The following is a 20,723-nucleotide window of genomic DNA, read 5'->3' on the forward strand; positions in this document are numbered from 1 at the left end:
ATAACTCAGAGTCCTGCCATGTGCAGAAGTTCGCTGATGACACGGCCATAGTGGGGTGTGTCAGGAATGGACAGGAGGAAGAGTATAGGAAACCGATACAGGACTTTGTGATATGGTGCAACTCAAACTACTGCGTCTGAATATCACCAAGACCAAGGAGATGGTGGTGGACTTTAGGAGATCTAGGCCTCATAAGGAGCCAGTGATCATTAATGGAGAATGTGTGGAGCAGGTTAAGACCTACAAGTATCTGGGAGTACAGTTAGACGAGAAGCTAGACTGGACTGCCAACACAGATGCCTTGTGCAGGAAGGCACAGAGTCGACTGTACTTCCTTAGAAGGTTGGCGTCATTCAATGTCTGTAGTGAGATGCTGAAGATGTTCTATAGGTCAGTTGTGGAGAGCGCCCTCTTCTTTGTGGTGGCGTGTTGGGGAGGAAGCATTAAGAAGAGGGACGCCTCATGTCTTAATAAGCTGGTAAGGAAGGCGGGCTCTGTCGTGGGCAAAGTGCTGGAGAGTTTAACATCGGTAGCTGAGCGAAGGGCGCTGAGTAGGCTACGGTCAATTATGGAAAACTCTGAACATCCTCTACATAGCACCATCCAGAGACAGAGAAGCAGTTTCAGCGACAGGTTACTATCGATGCAATGCTTCTCAGACAGGATGAAGAGGTCAATACTCCCCAATGCCATTAGGCTTTACAATTCAACCGCCAGGACTTAAGAACTTTTTATAAGCTATTATGAATGCTTTTTGAGATAGTGATTTAGATGCATATCATATTTTTTACTGAGTTAAGTATTGTATGTAATTAGTTTTGCAACAACAAGTGTATGGGACATTGGAAAAAAAAGTTGAATTTCCCCATGGGGATGAATAAAGTATCTATCTTTCTATCTATCTATCTATCTATCTAGATGACCACGCTGATCTTCAAGTAGACCAATTTTGTCCCTTGCTGTTCTTTTACTTAATATACCTGTGGAAGCCTTTGGGATTCTCCTTCACCTTGTCTGTCAGAGCAAGCCATGCTTTCTTTTAACTGTTTTGATTAAGTGATCTCCTGCATTTCTTATACACCTCAAACACCTAATTTATTCTTTGCTATCTTTACTTACTCTGGACCTCCTTCTTCTTCTTAAACAGAGCCTCAATGCCCCTCTAAAGCCATTCCAAGACCTGTAAACTTTACCTTTTATTCAGAGAGGAGCATATGAACTCTGTCCTCTCAATATTTCACTTTTGAAGACCTTCCCTAAGCATCCCTTTGCCAGAAAACAACTTATCCTGATCCACAGCACCAAACACAAAATGCTGGAGAATCTCAGCAGGTCAGGTAGCATTGGTGGAGAAGAATAAACAGTTAATATTTCGGGTGGAGGCCCTTCCTCTAGACTCACCACACATGATAGCTCCCTTCTGATGGCATCTAAACTGGCCTTTCTCCAATCTTGAAACTCATCCCGAGGACCAGACCTATCCTTCTCCAAAATTATATTTAAACTATTTAAATTACTGTATATTCATTAGATCCAAACTGTTCCCCTACACACTTCTATTGCCTGCCCTGTCTCATTCCCTACTAAGAGATCCAGGACCACACTCCTTCTAGTTGGTATCTTAATATATTGATTGTTAGGCATACGTTGGAATTAGGGTATATAGCAAATGCTATATTGAAGTTAATAACTCATCTCCTTCTACCTTAGGCCACAAACTTATCAATCACCCATGCTGTGGACACTTTCTGGAGGTCCAAGATCCGTATGCTCCACGACGGCTGGACTAAGTGTGTAAATGTAGGAGGGGACTATGTTGAAAAATAAATGTGCTAGGTTTTCTAAAACTAACTTCTTCTACCTTAGACCACGAACTTATCAATCACCTCTCGTATTAATATTCCTGATTTCTGACAGCAACCCTGGTAGCACATATGAGTTTTGATGAGGCAAAGTGAATACACTCAAGTTCACAATTTCTTCTGAAAGGATCACTAGCCTGTCAAAAAGTTAGCACAGCAAATCATCTGGGTGTTGTACTGTCCATTTCCTAAACTCAGATCTTTCTAATAATTTGAACAACACCAGCTCTACCTGCCAGTCCGCAGAGTCATTCTCAATTCAAGCTGTGCAGATGGATCATCTAATGATGCAATGTTCTGTACCACGTGAGAAATGTGTTGGAGCAGTTCTGGCGTGACCCAATCATGTGACTAGTCACTTGATAATAACAGATATTACCTGATCCTAGAAAAGTTTGGATTGATTATCTAAAGTAGCAATTGAAATTTATTGTTCCCAAACTATAATGGGAGTGGGCAACCAACTTTCAAACTCCCCACTCAATACATTAGCAGAAGAGAGGTCCTTCATACCCTGGATCAAATTATAGAATGACAGCGGGGTCAACATCAGAAAAGAGGTACCAAGGGATTGGATGCAGTAGCAGAAAAGGTCAATGCATCAGTTACATGGCAAATAGCAATTTTCCTGCAGCTGCACTACCACACTCAGAAACTTCTCCATTCACTATCAATCATTACTCCATGCCCCAATACACACTTCCACCACACAGGCCAAAACATCTATTCATTTTCATAAGTGCTGTCTGACCTGCTGAGTTCTTCCAGCATTCTGTGTGAGTTGCTTTGGACTTCCAGCATCTGCAGATCTTCTTGTGTTTATGATTAAATACTGCAGAGTCTATGTCCAGCACCAATGCAAGGATTATTTTAAAAGGTGTTGTTGCTTCTAACTAATCGTCCTCAGGACTGCTGCCAGGATTATCCTGGATGCTACCATTTAAATGACTTTGAGAATTACACAGTATCCTAGCAAGTCATGCTCCGTAGATGCCTCAGACTGCTAACTGGAGTGAGAGTGCCTCAGCTGGCTGTGCTTTCTCAGGAGAATCCTGAGCAGTAGGTGTGACAAAGGCATGTGAAAGGGAGAAAGTCAACTATTATATCACAGATTACAATCCTGGTTACTACCTCAGTACAGCAACACTACATGGATTTTTTTCTTGTTCAAATTGCATTTTCTCTTGTATAATTTATTTTTAATTTATATTTTTCTTGTGAATGCGTCTCTGACACTGTGTGCATGTGATGCCACTGCAAGCAAATTTTAATTGTGCCTAAGCATCTATGTGATCGTGCTTATGACCATCAACTTGACTTTTGACTTTTGCCTGTATAGCATTGTTGATGACTGGATGCATCCATGTAGTCTTCACTCCCCCTAGAGGATGACAAAGCAATTTTATCTTCAGAGCCAAGTGCCACACTGCCTGTATTGAAATAATGTTACATGAATGCCCTCTCAGGTGGGAGCTCTTCAAAAACATGTGACTCAATTCCCAGAACACCCTGGCAGGAGAAGCTCTCAAATACAGATATCTTTTCCCCTTCCTCCTGGTCTGAGACTATCAATGGCTTTGGTAAGTGCTGGGAAATACATCTGCCTCAAACTGCAAACTCATATTTGGGCACAAGAAATTGTGATCGAGGCTGCATGACTAATGTATGTTTGACATGATGTTGTTTGCTTTGCTCTGATTCATACCTACAGAGTCACAGGGGAATCAAATTCTTGGATGTTCCTCTCCACTTCTGTGGAAAAAGATCAACTAGCAAACTTTCCAAAACATTTTCAATTACAGATACACAAAGTCCCCTGCGTATAAAACACACAAGGGGAAGATTTCCTCTGTGTGTTAATCATAGCAACAATGCAGACAATTCTGATAACGCGTGAAATGTTCCCCCTACAGCAAACAAGACCAAATGGTTGCTCATTTCTTCACCAAATCACTTCATATTCGTGAAAATTCACATTTATATAGGTATCATGTATCATGCAGAAAGTGAAAATGCTAATGCTACTTGCTCACTATGTAGATACAGTATTCTTTCATCCCAATCTTTTTAACAGCATTTTCTATGTTGTTATTACATCCAATGTTTAAAGTTCATGAATCACTGCTCAGAGAAGTTCAGATTGTGCCTTCTACATTTATTTTGATCATACTACTGGAGGTATTAAACAGTAGGTGGAGCCCTGAGCACTCGTAAAACAATATATTGTACTGCACCAATAAAGCTAGCACTTTTTTTCCTTTCTCCAGCCTAGGAGAAAAGAGAACAATGAGCTCCTGAGGATTTCCCATGTTTGTCCATAGTGTTGCTGGTTAGCTTTTAAATGGAGAGGGTACTCCTGGGCATTCTGCCTGTATGGTATTTACACTGAGTAGGTGCCCCAGCACAGATACTCCCAGAGGAAAGTCTTCAGTTAGTCATCAAAATTACCAGGACTTTGCTGACTCCCGGGAGATCTCTGTGTTATTTTTTTCTCATTATCTTCTTTTCTATGATTCTATGGTCATAGTAAGAGGGCTCTTAAAAGAATTCATGTCAATGAATTAACAAGTACAAGGCAACGCTAATTTCAACTTGCACTTCAGAATTTCAGGGAATGTCTAAATTTGTGATAAATTTTGCCTGAGTAACACACACACACACACACACACACACACACACACACACACACACACACACACACACACACACACACACACACACACACACACACACACACACACACACACACACACACACACACACACACACACACACACCCCTCAGCAGCAACATACATGGATGGATTTTGCAGGTTTGGAAATTCATACTTGTTCATAATAATACTTAAAAAGTTACTTTGGTGGTTATGATCCACAAAGTTTGTAAATTAATTATATTATTTGCTATTCCATTTTCTCCATGACATGTTTTATCTTCATCCTGAATCAATGTATTGCCTTTGTTAGCATGTTTCCATTTTATAAATTTATTTACTGCACAAAACTTCATTCTCTTTTATTCAATCCATTTTCTTGCGTAACCTATGTAATATTTGTTTTGAGAATGCTTGAAAGCAATTTTATGTCTTCCTGTTCCAAATACTGTATCTGCAAATTATTCCAAATCTAACTTCTCATTGAAATACTTCATTGTTCTGACTTTTGCTTCCTGTCCATCGTTCTGATTATTGCTTCCATCCAGTAATCTTGGAAAAGCTTTAAGTATTTCTGCCTGCATCTTCATTGCTGTCATCAAAGCTGTCTTTAAAATTGATCTCTTCAACTCAGCCTATGATCAGTCATCTTCATATCCTCTCTCATGACTCTATATCTACTCTAATGTTCCTAAAGCATGTCTTAATGTTTCAATGTGGGTGCAATTAACTGTATTACATGACAAGAAAAAAATAAAACTTGTTACTATTGTCTAATTCTGTGCCTTTTTCTTGTTGATCATCAAGCCTAGACTCATATTGATCTCGAAAACAAATGTATGTCATCAGAAGAAATAATGGAGGAATGGATTAATGCCTGAAGACATTACTACCACTTTATAGGTTAATACCACCTTATACATCATTTATTTGGTTCCCTCAGGACAGCCAGAGGATGTGACTGACACTGCATTAATGCCAGACTCAGTTATGGGAATGAAGAGAAATTCCTTTACTTTTTATTTAGTTACCCAATTCTGGCAAGCATACTGCTACAAGTATACCAATACTGCTTCCCTCCCTGATGAGCTCAATTACTTCTACACTCGCTTTGACCGAGAGAACAAGGAGGTCACCCTCAAAGCGGATCTCCCACCTGGTGAACTGCCTCTCTCACTTTCCACCTCCGATGTTTGCGCCACCCTGAGCAGGGTGAATGTACGGCAGGCAGCTGGTCCGGATGGAATACCTGGCCAAGTGTTCAGAGTCTGTGCAGGGCAGTTGGCCGGGGTCTTCACGGAGATTTTCAATCTGTCGCTGGTCCAGGCGGTGGTCCCCACAAGCTTCAAGATCACCACCATCGTGCCAGTGCCGAAGCATTCCACTGCCACGGGCCTGAATGACTTCCGCCAAGTTGCACTCACCCCCATCATTGCAAAGTGCTTTGAGAGACTGTTCTATCACATCTGAAATCCCGTCTGCCCACTACCCTGAACCCCCATCAATTTGTCTATCGCACCAACAGGTCAACAGAGATTGCCATCTCCACGGCACTTCACTCTGCCCTGACCCACCTGGACAGCCCCAACTCTTACGTCAGAATGCTCTTCATTGACTTTAATTTGGCATTCAATATTATGATCACCTCGAAGCTGATCGCTGAACTTTGCCAGCTTGGTAGCAGCTCATCCCTCTGCAACTGGACCTTGGACTTTCTGACTAACAGACCCCAATCAGTTAAGTTAGACAACCTCTCCTCCTCCACTCTCACATTGTACACCAGCGTGCCTCAAGGCTGTGTGCTGAGCCCTCTTCTGTACTCCCTTTTCACCTATGACTGCGTTCCTGTACATGGTTCTAACTCCATAATCAAGTTCACAGATGATACCACGGTGGTTGGCTTGATCAGAGGGGATGATGAGACAGCCTACAGGGACAAGGTCCAGCACCTGGCCACGTGGTGTGCCGATAACAACCTGGCTGTTAACACACAGAAGACCAAGGAGATCATTGTGGACTTCAGGCATGCTAGGAGCCACACTCACATTCCCATCTACATCAATGGAGCTGTAGTGGAGCGTGTATCAAGCTGCAAATTCCTTGGTGTCCACATTTCCGAGGATCTCACCTGGTCCCTAAACTCCTTGTTTATGAGCCCAAGTTATACTTGTTTTGAGAATGCTTGATAGCAATTTTATGTCTTCCTCCTCCATATATCTGCAAGTTATTCCAAATCTAACTTCTCATTGAAATACTTCATTGTTCTGACTTTTGCTTCCTGTCCATTGTTCTGATTATTGCTTCCATCCAGTAATCTTGGAAAAGCTTTAAGTATTTCTGCCTGCATCTTCATTGCTGTCATCAAAGCTGTCTTTAAAATTGATCTCAACTCAGCCTATGATCAGTCATCTTCATATCCTCTCTCATGACTCTATATCTACTCTAATGTTCCTAAAGCATGTCTTAATGTTTCAATGTGGGTGCAATTAACTGATTACATGACAAGAAAAAAATAAAACTTGTTACTATTGTCTAATTCTGTGCCTTTTTCTTGTTGATCATCAAGCCTAGATTCATATTGATCTTGAAAACAAATGTAAGTCATCAGAAGAAATAATGGAGGAATGGATTAATGCCTGAGGGCATTACTACCAGTTTATAGGTTAATACCACCTTATACATCATTTATTTGGTTCCCTCAGGACAGCCAGAGGATGTGACTGACACTGCATTAATGCCAGACTCAGTTATGGGAATGAAGAGAAATGCCTTTACTTTTTATTTAGTTACACAATTCTGGCAAACGTACTCAGATATATGCTACAACTATACCAATGTCTTGTTGCATTAAATACATTTATTATTTTTGAAATAAAGTCACATTAAATACAAATTTTAATAATATGTATTGAAGCAAAAATAGCTTTGTTTTATACCAATCATTTAATGTTAAAAATGAAATGATTATTATGTTAGCATCTTATGGACAAGCATCATTTTATGAATAATGATTATTTTATCACAGACAGTACAAAATTATAGTACATTAATTAAGGGGCTATTCATTTCCCCAGTGAACATTGATACAGCTGAGTGTTATCAAAATTTTCTTATTACACTTTTATCTGGACAATTACAATGTTTGGCTATATAATACTAAATATGGCAGTAAAATAACTATAGTTGGGGGAAGACATAACAACTATTTCCTTTAATAATCAATTCTCACTAGTGAAGAATACAATATTATTGACACCTGCTAGCAAATTAAAATAATTGCTGACCAATTTATTTCACTGTTCATGATTTATTAATGCCCTTGGACAAAATCTTGTACAACTTTGTACTCAGAAGGGGAACCTGTAGAAGGAAAAGAACAGTGAAAAGTAATTAAAGTTATCCAATCATTTGATCCAAATATTAAAAGTATTTAATTCCTTAACTAGATATTTTTCATGCTCTACTTACCAACAGCTGATGAGCGTTTTCCCATAAGTCCAACAAACCTCCCTAACTTAAGTCCTGTGAAATAAATTATAAATACTGTAAGTTTATCAATTTCTATTATAGATTCTATAATGTTTATTGTTATCAAAAGTCTCTTATTTATAACAATGCAGTTTATTTTTCTTGACTAACCAAATAATAATTGAATGAGAAATATGTGCCATATTTACTTGAGTGAGCAACAATTATTATGCTACATAAAACTTGACATTTAAGATTATTTTCGACATCCATTCTGCGCCACACAGTGAGAAAACAATGGAATGCATTCAGAGATGATGTTAGAGATACTGGAACCTTTTGTTGAACGCCATCTTGAACAGAAAGTTATTCCTATGAATGGGAAGATGAGAGGGCTATGCTAAGTGCCCACACATCCCAGAAAGTAGGCAGGGATATACTGTAGATTAAAAAAAAACAAATAGGATATTTCCCTTTATTGACCAAGGCACAAAGAAGAGAATTGCATATGATACTTAGGGTGCATGGGGGTCTGCAGCAAATTGACTGTTAGGATTCAGAATTGGCTTGCTCATCTAGAAGACAGAATGTTGTGGTTGAAGGAACTTATTTGAACTGGAGGCCTGTAATTAGCGATGTTCTGCAGTGATCTGTGCTGGGACCTCTGCTGTTGGTGATGTTTGTAAATGACCTGAATGAAAATGTACATGGGTGGGTTAGTAAGTTTTCAGATGATACCAATATCGGTGGAATTGTGGATAGTGTAGAAGAATGGCAAAGAATACAGTGCAATATAGATCAATTGCAGATACGGGCAGAGAAATGGCAGATGAGTTTAACCCAGCACCTTGGTGGGGCAAATGCAAGGAGACAGTACACTGCTGGGGGCAAGATCCTTAACAGTGTTGCTGAGCAGAGAGATCTTGAAGTCCAACTTCATAACTGCTTGAAAGTGGCTACATAGGTCGTTAGGGTGGTTAAGAAAACTTGATTTTATTATTCGAGGCAATGAGTTCGAAAGTCAAGAGGTTATGTTGCAACTTTATAAAAGTCTGGTTAGGTCACATCTGGAGTTTTGTGTACAGTTCTGGTCACCCCATTACAGGAAGGAAGCTGAGGATTTGGAGTGAATGCAGAAGAGGTTTACCGGGATGCTGTCTGGGTTAAAGGACATGTGTTATCATGAGTGGCTGGATATACTTGGGTTGTTTTCTCTGGAGCAGTGGAGGCTGAGGGGAAATCTGGTAGAGGTTTATAAGGTTATGAGAGGCACACATGGAGTAGATAGGGGGTATCTTTTTCCCAGGGTAGAAATGTCTAATACCGTAGGGCATCCATTGAAGGTGAGGGGGGTAGGTTCAAAGGGGACGTGAGGGGTACGTTTTTTGCTCAGAGAGTGGTGGATGCCTGGAATGCACTACCTGCTATGGTGATAGAGAGAAATACATTAGAGACTGTTATGAGATGTTTAGATAAGTGCACGAATATGAGGAAGATGGGGGGATATGGCTATTATGGATATGGTCTAAGGAAGCATTGTAGTAGATTTAGGCATTGTTATTATTGTTAAGACTGAATTCACCATCTTGAAAACTTCTGAAACCAAAAGCTCATGTTGGAAAAGAATTGCTGAAAGGTCCAGATCAGCACAAATAAATAGTTACATTTACAAGTACTATAGAATAGCTGCTGGTTTATACTGTTTTATAGCCATAAAAACATTCCATTTGAATAATGAGCTGTAACATCATAAGCCTTGGGCTATTTTAGTTCTCAGCAAACTTCTGCATTTCCTTTCAGTACAATTTTAAGCATTAAGGATACAGCATCATAAACTAAAGAGCTGGTAGATCATCTTGTTTATGCAATGAATATTAGAAAACTATGATCTTAATGTTGAATGTAGATCAATAAATTACAACGGAGTAAAAGTAACTGTTTTGCAGAATCTACTGGGCATTACTGTCAATCTCAGATGTTAGCCTATTTTTCAAAACTTACGTTTTTGACTCATTGGCTTGCTTCCTGGAAAAGAGAAAAAAACAAATACTTTACTTTTCCAACAAACTTCCAAACAATAGGAAACATTTTCTCAGATCGAGTTGTTGATCTTCTGGAATGATTTTATCTAATAATAAATTTGTCCTCACAATGCATCTCTGATTCATGGGTACAAATAATAGGTGAATTATTTCAAGCATTATTCCCTTTCAATATTGTTGACTGACTCATAAATTACATCCATTATCTTAGAATAAATCTAAACTTTGCTTCCTCTTGACTGAGTTATTATTGCTGACACCTTGGAGACCAAATTTTAACTAATGTTATACAATCTACTTTTAAAATTACTTCACACAGCAGCTGTAAATCATTTCCCACAAGGTCAAATCAGATAATTATAGTGATTTTCATTCACACTGGCTTCAATTCTCTGATAGAGATGTTAAACAAATTTGGTTAATACAGCCATTAGGAACATCTACACATGAGAACAGTAAATTACTAAATGAAATATATTGTTTTATATCTGAAGCAAAGACATGTTCTTCTTTGGTGTATCAACATATTTCAATAGCCTGGTTTGCACTCATTGGCAAGGGCATGGCTTTGTTCATTAACCCTGTACATTTTCATAGAGATAGTTTATGAGCTTGCCACCAGAGAATTCTACAAATCTTGTGTCTTGTCCGGGGCTGTATGCGAATGGTAAAGGGAAGGAGGGCCCTTTGTGATCTCTGCTGCCCTCCGAGTCATCCATCTTGGGCCTCTGTGATCTCTGCTGGCTTCTGGCTCTTTGACCATGTCCGATTTCTCAAACTTCCAGTAATTGCCCCACCTTTACCATTCCCCATTCCCATTTCCCTCTCTCACCTTATCTCCATACCTGCTCATCAGCTCCTGCCCCTTCCCTTTCTTCCATGGCCTTTGTCTCTTTCACAGCTATTTACTTCACCCCCTCCCTCTCCTGGTTTCACCTATCACCTACTACCTTGTACTTCTTCCTCCCCCCACCCCCCCCCCCCCCCACACCTTCCTTTCCTGACCTCAGCTTCTTTCCTCGGTCCTGATGAAGGGTTTTGGTCCAAAGCAACAGCTGTTTATTGAATGTATGTATAAAGACAAAGCAACATTGCTTTCAGAAGAACTTTGATAAAGTGGCATAAATAATGAAAATTAAGGGGAACGTCTGTAGATATTGAGATAGAATATAAAAAGAGCTGGGATGTTTATTTGAAAAGTGTGAAAATAAGATACATGGAAAGAACAGGGTTTGAACTGGAATTCCATGTATACAGCATCCTTTAGTGAGTTAAAAGGCTTGCTTTTCTATTATCATTTCCCCAGTACATTTATACTTCATGAGGTTATATAAGGTTATATACTCCATGAGGTTCATGAGGTGGAAGTTAGGAACAGGAAAAGGTCTGTAACTCTACTAGGTGTTTCTTTATAGACCACCCAATAGTAACAGGGACATTGAGGAGCAGATAGGGAGACAGATTCTGGAAAGGTGTAATAACAACAGGGTTGTCATGGTGGGAAGTTTTAATTTTCCAAATATTGATTGGCATCTCCCTAAAGCAAGGGGTTTAGATGGGGTGGAGTTTGTTAAGTGTATTCAGGAAGGTTTCTTGACACAATAAGCCTACCAGAGGAGAGGCTGTACTTGATCTGGTATTGGGAAATGAACCTGGTCAGGTGTCAGGTCTCTCAGTGGGAGAGCATTTTGGAGATTGTGATCACAATTCTATCTCCTTTACCATAGCACTGGAGAGGGATAGGAGCAGACAAGTTAGGAAAGCGTTTAATTGGAGTGGGGGGAAATATGAGGGTATCAGGCAGGAAATTGGAAGCTTAAATTGGGAACAGATGTTCTCAGGGAAAGGTACGGAAGAAATGTGGCAAATGTGCAGGGGATATTTGTATGGAGTTCTGCATAGGTATGTTCCAATGAGACAGTGAAAGGATGGTAGGGTACAGGGTGTACAAAGGCTGCTGTAAATCTAATCAAGAAGAAGAAAAAAGCTTACGAAAGGTTCAAAAAACTAGGCAAAGGTAGTGATCTAGAAGATTATAAGGCTAGCAGGAAGGAGCTTAAGAAGGAAATTAGGAGAGCCAGAAGGGCCCATGAGAAGGCCTTCGTGGACAGGATTAAGGAAACCCCGAAGACATTCTACATGTGTGAAGAGCAAGAGAATAAGACGTGAAAGAATAGGATCTATCAAGTGTGACAGTGGGAAAGTGTGTATAGAACCAGAGGAGATAGCAGAGGTACTTAATGAATACTTTGCTTCAGTATTCACTACGGAAAAGGATCTTGCTGATTGTAGGGATGACTTACAGCAGACTGAAAAGCTTGAGCATGTAGATATTAAGAAAGAGGCTGTGCTGGAGCTTTTGGAAAGCATCAAGTTGGATAAGTCTCTGGGAGTGTACCCCAGGCTACTGTGGGAGGCGAGGGAGGAGATTGCTGAGCCTCTGGCAATGATCTTTGCCTCATCAATGGGGATGGGAGAGGTTCCAGAGGATTGAAAGGTTGCGGATGTTATTCCCTTATTCAAGAAAGGGAATAGAGATAGCCCAGGAAATTATAGACCAGTGAGTTTTACTTCAGTGGTTGGTAAGGTGGTGGAGAATATCCTGAGAGGCAGGATTTATGAACAGTTGGAGAGGCATAATATGATTAGGAATAGTCTGCACGGCTTTGTCTAAGGCAGGTTGTGCCTTACGAGCCTGATTGAATTTTTTGAAGATGTGACATTGATGAAGGTAGAGCAGTAGATGTAGTGTAGTATACGCATTTCAGCAAGGCATTTGATAAGGTACCCCATGCAAGGCTTATTGAGAAAATAAGGAGGCATTGGATCCAAGGTGACATTGCTTTGTAGATGGGTCATATTCTGCATGGAGGTCGGTCACCAGTAGTGTGCCTCAGGGATCTGTTCTGGGACCCCTACTCTTCGTGATTTTTATAAATGACTTGGATGAAGAAGTGGAGGGATGGGTTAGTAAATTTTCTGATGACACAAAGGTCGGAGGTGTTGTGAATAGTCTGGAGGGCTGTCAAAGGTTACAGCGGGACTTCCATAGGAGGCAAAACTGGGCTGAGAAGTGGCAGATGGAGTTCAACCAAGATAAGTGTGATGTAGTTCATTTTGATAGGTCAAATATGATCGCAGAATATAGTATTAATGGTAAGACTCTTGGCAGTGTGGAGGATCAGAGGGATCTTGGGGTCTGAATCCATAGGACACTCAAAGCTGCTGCACAGGTTGACTCTGTGGTTAAGAAGGCATACAGTGCATTGGCCTTCATCAATCGTGGGATTGAGTTTAGGAGCAGAGAAGTAAAGTTGCAGCTATATCAGACCCTGGTCAGACTCCACTTGGAGTATTCTGCTCAATTCTGGTTGCCTCACTACTAGAAGGATGTGGAAACCATTGAAAAGGTGCAGAAGAGATTTACAAGGATATTGCCTGGATTGAGGAGCATGCCTTATGAGAATAGGTTGAGTGAACTTGGCCTTTTCTCCTTGGAGCAACGGAGGATGAAAGGTGACCTGATAGAGGTGTATAAGATGATGACAGGCATTGATCATATGGATAGTCAGAGGCTTTTTCCCAGGGCTGAAATGGCTACCATGAGACAGGACAGTTTTAAGGTGCTTGGAAGTAGGTACAGAGGAGATGTCAGGGTTAAGTTTTTTACGCAGAGAGTGGTGAGTGTGTGGAATGGGTTGCCAGCAACGGTGGTGGAGAAGGATATGATAGGATCTTTTAAGAGACTCCTGGATAGGTACATGGAGATTAGAAAAATAGAGGGCTATGGCTAACCCTAGGTAATTTCTAAGGTAAGGACATGTTTGACATAGCTTTGTGGGCCGAAGGGCCTGTAGGTTTTCTATGTTTCTATAATGTTCCAATATTCTACTGAAAACACAAATAATAACACATGAGTAATTTTGTTTTTTATACTCACTGGTTCTATTTAAGTAATTAAGTGAAAATGACTAAATGCGTTTGTGCACTCCATTTTTCAAAAGGCAGCTCTTTAAACTAAAGTGTTTTCTGTCTATATTCTAGCATATCATCTCCAGATGACAAAATGACCAAATAATCTAAGTGACCTTGATTGAGAATTAGTTACTGTGTAACTAATTGAGAACTAGTTACTCCCTTCAAAGTAAGTAACTGTGGAATTCTTCCTGATTTTTCTTCTGTGGTAATTCTCCAAAATTAGAGCAATCCTTGTGTTAAACTGTGAGATGTTACTTTCAACATTATTGATCATATGGCAATACATTAAGATATAGTTTTGTTGGGATAATATGCTATGGCTTGTTATGTATAGACCATAAGACATTCTATTCCCATTTCAGTAGAAAAACTCCCTGAAGTTGGTCTCTTGATGCTGAACACAACAGCATTACATCATGAGATGTCAGCTTGCTCCTCGTGTTGTACAAAACACTGCCCTTCTGAGGATTCTACATTTGCAACACAACAGAAAGGAAGGAGATTTATGTCATTTGTTAGATTGCAGATCACACCATGTGTGGAATTCACAATTCTAAATCCTTGAACTATGATCTTCTGTGATGTACTGCATGGTTATTATAAAAATTATTATTTTTGTTTGTCATTTGACACTGTGTATTTAATTTAGAGTAAATTACTTGATTCTGTACACAATCAAAAGTGTTAATTTAAAGAGAAAATATAAAACATAAATACAAAGGACTAGTGTTTGGATTGGTGTATGTACTTCTTTTTCTACTTGGGCCCTTGATTCCCAGTGGAGTTCTTATTTGTATTCTTAACAGCATTTAAAGAATAATTTAACGAACTCTATGGTGAGCCAACAGAACTCTTTCAGCACTATAACATTTATAACAATCATACCTCTAGCAATAGTCCATAGAAAATGTAATTAAACAACCCTTTGCAATGAACTCACATGAAGTAGAAAACAAAACATATTTATAATCACAAACATTTGACAATCTGAGTTTGTAAAATATAGAGCATAGAAAATAGAAATCTCCAGCACATTACAGGCCCTTTGGCCCACAATGTCAACCTGTGCAGCAGCTTTGGGTGTCCTGAGAACAAGGACCCCAGGATCTCTCTAACCCTCCTCACTACCAAGAGTCTTATCTTTAATACTATATTCTGTCTTCAAATTTGACCTCCCAAAAATTAACCACTTCACACTTATCTGGGTTGAACTTCATTTGCCACTCCTCAGTCCAGTTCTGCATCCTATTAATGCCCTACCCCCCTTTGTAGCATCAACAAACTTACTGACCCACCCTTCTACTTCTTCATCCAGATTATTTATAAAAACGACAAAGAGGAGGGGGTCCCAGAACAGATCCCTACAGAACACCACTGGTCACCGTCCTCCATGCAGAATACAAATCGTCTACAACCACTCTTTGCCTTCTGTGGGCAAGCCAATTCTGGATCCACAAAGCAAGGTCCCCATGGATCCCATGCCTCCTTGCTTTCTGAATGCGCCTCGTATGGGAACCTTATCAAATGCCTTACTGAAATCCATATTCACTACATCCACTGCTCTACCTTCATCAATGTGTTTTGCTACATCCTCAAAGAATTTAATCAGGCACGTAATCAGACTCGCCCTTGACAAAGCCATGCTGATTATCCCTAGTCAGATTATGTCTCTCCAAATGTTCAAGGTAACCAAACCAGGATCTTCCCGTAAGACATTTTATTGAGATACAGCATGTAGTCGGCGCGTTCGGCCCTTCGAACCGCTGCTACACTGTAACTTCAACCTAACCACAGGACAATTTACAATGACCGATTCGCCTGTACTGTAAAACGTTGTGCTAACCACAACACTGCCGTGCCGTCCCCGATATAAATCACTCTTTTGTTATATTCGCCCAATTGAATATTCCCAATAGATTTCTTTAGTCCATAAAATCAGGTTTCTTTGCGTTAAATGCCACTAACGTGGCTTATAGGTTGACACAAATGTAGTTTACCTCGCTATACGGCAATGAAAAAGAACACTTTACCTAGTGATCGCCTTCCCATTAAGCCGTAGAACTTCTCAGGTCGCGGTTTCCTGACCATTCGGCGCAGGAGATCCCGAACAGAGTTCTCTCTCAGTTGCCTTTCCTGAAATCAAACCATGTTGGAGAGCGTGAGGAGCCGGGTTGGATTTTATCACCTGTTCAGCAGCGCTCTCTCTATCAGACAGGAGGAGCATCAGGCCAAGCAAGGAGAAAACAAACTGAATAGGAACATTAAACCTAGTTTCCGCTATGCGATCCTAGTCTTTGACTTTTAAGGGGCTATCTCAGGAGTGCGCATTGTTAAAAGAAAGCAATTTAGTTGAAAATGGCCAAGCACTTTCGTGTTGTCTTAGCGCTGCTTCTTCGATCAAAGTGCCATCTCTAAATTAAGTTATGAGAGGAATAATCGCTTTGAATACTGACCGTCTCTATTATCTAAAGGGACAGAACATCACTACCCCCCCGGATCCCACGCAATAAAGCGCAAACAGATTGCCTACCACCACACTCATTTGATCAGACAAGGTCTACGAATAATTCTATACAGATTCTGATTAAAAGCCCCGAGAAGAGGACCCTAGTTTCTCCACAGGTACTGCCTCACTGAGAGCTTCCAGCAATTTCAGATTTTTAAAAATATTTTAGTTTTCTGTTATCGGCATGATTTTTAAAAAATATGCTGGGAAGTCGCGCTGTTTGCTGATACCTCCGTCAAAGTTAACCGCAGCCTGTTGCTCTGATATACAATACTTGATTTCCAATCACTGTCAATTCGCATATATTTAAAATTCCGCAGAGTTACTGGAACATCTCCTATATTATATCCTTGACCCTCCGCTTCGACAACTTGTTGCAGTCGAAGCTGGTCTGGAGTATAAGTATTTTCTTATAAAGTTCCTGGTACCTAGCTAGAAACTGGAATTAGAACGTTACGTTGGGCAACACAGTCAGTACGGACGAGTTGGGCCGAAGGGCGTGAAATCATGCTGTTTAAACATGCCGTCTCACGACTCCATAAGAGAATAAAGTGCGGATTTACACAGCTCTCCTTTCATGCTTTCGCAGATTTAATTTCAAAAGGGGAACTGCAAGTGAATTGTTCGCATACAAACATCCGCATCTGACTACTCCTTCCCAAGTATCCAATTCGAAATCCGCTTTCATAAAATCTCTACAGTCACCAACCATTTTCTGATCCAAATTTGATGAAACCCCTGTGACTTACACAGCAATGAATATGTCTTATTTATCGTTATTTTATTGCAACTGGCATTCTCATCTATGATATAATATTTTGGGACCACATTTTGACACGTGTAAATGCTAAACTATTTTGAAAACTGGTCCCACAAGTGACCATCATACATCACAAACATTTGAAGGTATTAAAAGCAAATTGGCTGTCTGTTATAAATGCAAATTCGCTTTTCTCCCTTCTGTCGTCGCAAATAGTGACTTTCCAAGGTTACCTGACTTTGATTGCTGGCAAGCCAAAGCGATGTGTCTTCACTTGGAGAGATCTCTTCGCAAAATACTTCTGCCAAAATCAGGAGGACTGCAGTCAGTGCAAGCAGGCGGTGACTTTTCATCTCGGAAGCGGGGAGGGTGGTAGTCGCTACGGCTCCGGCTGTGTGGAGCTGCAGCCGCGAAGGGCAAGTAGAGCGAGTTCAAGGAACGGCGGTGGGAACTGTCTCTGTGCTCTCCTCTCTTTCCTCAGCGTGTGTCCACCAGCTAGTCCCGGTCCAACTCGTGCTTTTCCGTCCGATCCCGGAAATCACCGAGATCTCTCGATCCTTCCCCGACTGGCTCAGAATGCTGCTGATAAACAGCGGCAGTTCTGAGAAGATGGACAAGGGTGATCTTCACCAAGGTGTAGTTTGACAGTCTGCGCTCCAAACCCTCGGTCTCAATGAAAGTCCAGTAAACGCAGCGCAATTTATACCCTGAACTGTTGGGTCGATACTGTGCAGGCTTTTCACTGGTTCAAAAACAGCCTTCCGGGAATTCGAAGATGAACGAGCCCTCTTTCAGTGTGACGAAATGAATTAAAGAATCGATCTTTGAGTTCAGAACTGTCAAGATCTACAGTATATTTACATATCGCCTGAGTTCTTAAATCATTTCTCAGATATGTCATAATGTGACTATGTGCCTTAACCGACGTCAGTGTTTCGCATTTTATTTCGTTTCTGTGTAACAGATGGTAAGGAGTCGGTCATTTCGTGAGAAATTCTTTCAATAACTGTGATTAAATTGCTGAAATAAATAAGAAAGCTCTTTTGGATGTTCAAATGAAATGATAAAGCTGCCTTGGTAACAAGTCAAAATATAAAAGTACCAAGTACTTGATTCTCCACCTGCAATTTGCATAATAATTGCTGAATTAAGGATTAGGACTACAATTAAACTACAATATAGACATTAATTATTTTAGCAATTAAATCAGTGAATGCTTAAAGTACTTAACCGTGTTATAACATAGTAATCACAAATTTGCACGATGATTTGCAATTACTAATTTCACAAGAGAGTGGTGTACTGTATTGGGATTCAGTTTACTGTCTTAATGTGTCGTGTGAGTCTATTATCTGTTAGTAGCAATTTCGTATCTGAACAAACTTATACTTAAAATTGCTCTTAATTTAACCCCATTAACAATCTAATATTTTTGATTCAAGCATTGCATGTATCAATAACCTTGACAAAACACTGAAGTTGACTTTCTAAGGATGGTTAAAATAACAGAAATTGTGTTATCAAAGCAAAAGCAAACATTCCATCTATCAGATTAGCTTCCGTTATCAAGACTGATGTTCGCAGTTACTGGCAATTATAGCATAGTACCCAAAACAAGAAGATTTTATGTTACGATAAACCGTTCTTTTTTTGTCACACCTGTGGGAAAAATCGTGATCTCCTTCCTCTCTCTCTCTCTCTCTCTCTCTCTCTCTCTCTCTACACACACACACACATATATATTTCTTATTCAGTTAGAATTAATCTCTCTTTATTAACTTGTAGTATTAAAGTCACCGACTAAAAATCTCTCACGTTTCTAGGTTTTAAATGCTACTTTTTCCAATTTATTTTACGTTCGCAAAACAATTGTAAAAATTATGTAAAATATGAATAATTAAACTGTTAAACGTCACAACGTGAAATTCAGGGAACGAAAACAATATTTTATTTATTTTGTGTTCATTTTGTAAAACAAGAAGGCACATAATATTTGGATTTTTCTCAGCTATTACAGTTTATTTTTTCTCTCTTATTTTCATTCGGCCTTCACATCCCCCTATCTTCATGTGGGCTTTGTCATTTCTCCCAATGTTCCGCCTTACTTTATCACCTAGGTGTGCTACAAAATGAGTTTGTCTTAACAGTCTTTGATTATGTTTGGAATTATTCCTTCGAACAATGGAATAATTTGGGTGAAGCAACAGACTATGGTTTTACCGTGTTAAAGGGGAAGCTGAGACAGGGAATTTCATTTATTGATGTCTGGCATGCGAAGCACTAGCAAAGTAGTGCGCCTGTAAAGGTCATAAACAGGGTATCTTTATGACTGCGACTGTGGAGAGATTGGAATACAGGAATAACAGTATCAAAATCCAGGCTTGCCCAACTGGAAGCCAATGGGCACGCTACACCAGAAGCTCCCAACCTTTTTTGTACCATAGACCCCTACCATCAACCGAGGAGTCTATGGACTCCCCGTTGGGAACTCCTGCGCTATACCAAGGAACGCTTTCATGTTTGAGAATAAAGTTAAAGATAGTTTATTGAAGGGTATGGTGAGAGTACATATGTTACCAGTACTGTGAATACCATTACACCCCATTTAACCTCGTTGTGATCCTAAAGTAAGACACCACAGACGCTGAGAATCTGAAACACTGTCGACGCAGAGAATGTAGGAAATAATCATCAGGTTTAGGCAACATTTGCGAAGAGAGAAACAAGGTCAATATTTCAGGACTGATGTTACAAGCCCGAGTCCTTCTTTCATCCCAGCTGTGCACAAGGAATCTCGACCCTTCGGAGGGATGTTTGCATTGCTTGTTGCAGGCGAACACCGCTCAACCCCGACAGCAGTGGTATTTTAGGGTATTTGGAAACATATAAATTAATTCTTTTTAATAAGAACACCCTTCACCTTCGGTTCTAAGAATGATGTGGAGGCATATCAGACGGAGACTGGAACTTGGGTGCAGTTGACTGCGAATTTATTCAGATCTCAGAGCGAAACACGGAACATACCAGCTTTACCAACATTCTCTATCATCACTCCTTGTCACCTGTGCTTCGTTTTATAAACAGACTAGACATTTCTTTTGCAATTCTTCTGGTTACAGCTGTTCCCCGGAATACTGCAAATGATATCTTAGGATCGTCCACCCTTTATTGGAAGGCAAATACCAATGAGAGACGCATTTATTCTTTCCGAAGCGCATCCTATGAATCCCATTAGAAGTAATTACTCGCTCGAAAACTGATCTTTTAAAATGATTTGACCATATCTTTAGCCGTGGATTACGATACAAAAGTAATTAAAGGACCCTTTTCTATCTAATTGTCTCAAAGCACGAATCTCCATTCTCCGGCGATGCAGGAAGTGTTTCCATGGAATGCAGAAACTCTCCAGTGCCATTCCACAAATGTATTTCAATTAAGATTATAGACTGATGGT

At 40.0% G+C, this 20,723-nt stretch overlaps 1 protein-coding gene across 1 annotated transcript; it reads right to left on the reverse strand.

Annotated features, from left to right (window-relative positions):
• Positions 1 to 7,271: 7,271 nt before the first annotated feature.
• LOC140732062 (protachykinin-like) lies at positions 7,272 to 17,968 on the reverse strand. The gene is made up of 5 exons (XM_073054191.1): positions 17,503 to 17,968; positions 16,034 to 16,136; positions 9,985 to 10,008; positions 7,984 to 8,037; positions 7,272 to 7,875 (listed from the first exon to the last, which is right to left on the reverse strand). Exons 1-5 carry the CDS (start codon positions 17,620 to 17,622, stop codon positions 7,826 to 7,828), a joined length of 351 nt encoding a protein of 116 aa, XP_072910292.1. The 5' UTR covers positions 17,623 to 17,968; the 3' UTR covers positions 7,272 to 7,825.
• Between the last annotated feature and the right edge of the window lie 2,755 nt (positions 17,969 to 20,723).

The sequence above is a fragment of the Hemitrygon akajei genome, chromosome 8, assembly GCF_048418815.1.
Source record: "Hemitrygon akajei chromosome 8, sHemAka1.3, whole genome shotgun sequence".
Lineage (NCBI taxonomy): Eukaryota > Metazoa > Chordata > Chondrichthyes > Myliobatiformes > Dasyatidae > Hemitrygon > Hemitrygon akajei.

Coding starts and splice junctions, on each gene's coding strand:
- LOC140732062 (XM_073054191.1), bottom strand. CDS start 17,622: ATGAAAAGTCACCGCCTGCTTGCACTGACTGCAGTCCTCCTGATTTTG. Junction 10,009..16,033: donor AATGGGAAGGCGATCACTAG/GTAAAGTGTTCT, acceptor TCTCTTTTCCAG/GAAGCAAGCCAATGAGTCAA. Junction 7,876..7,983: donor AAAACGCTCATCAGCTGTTG/GTAAGTAGAGCA, acceptor TTCCTTCTACAG/GTTCCCCTTCTGAGTACAAA.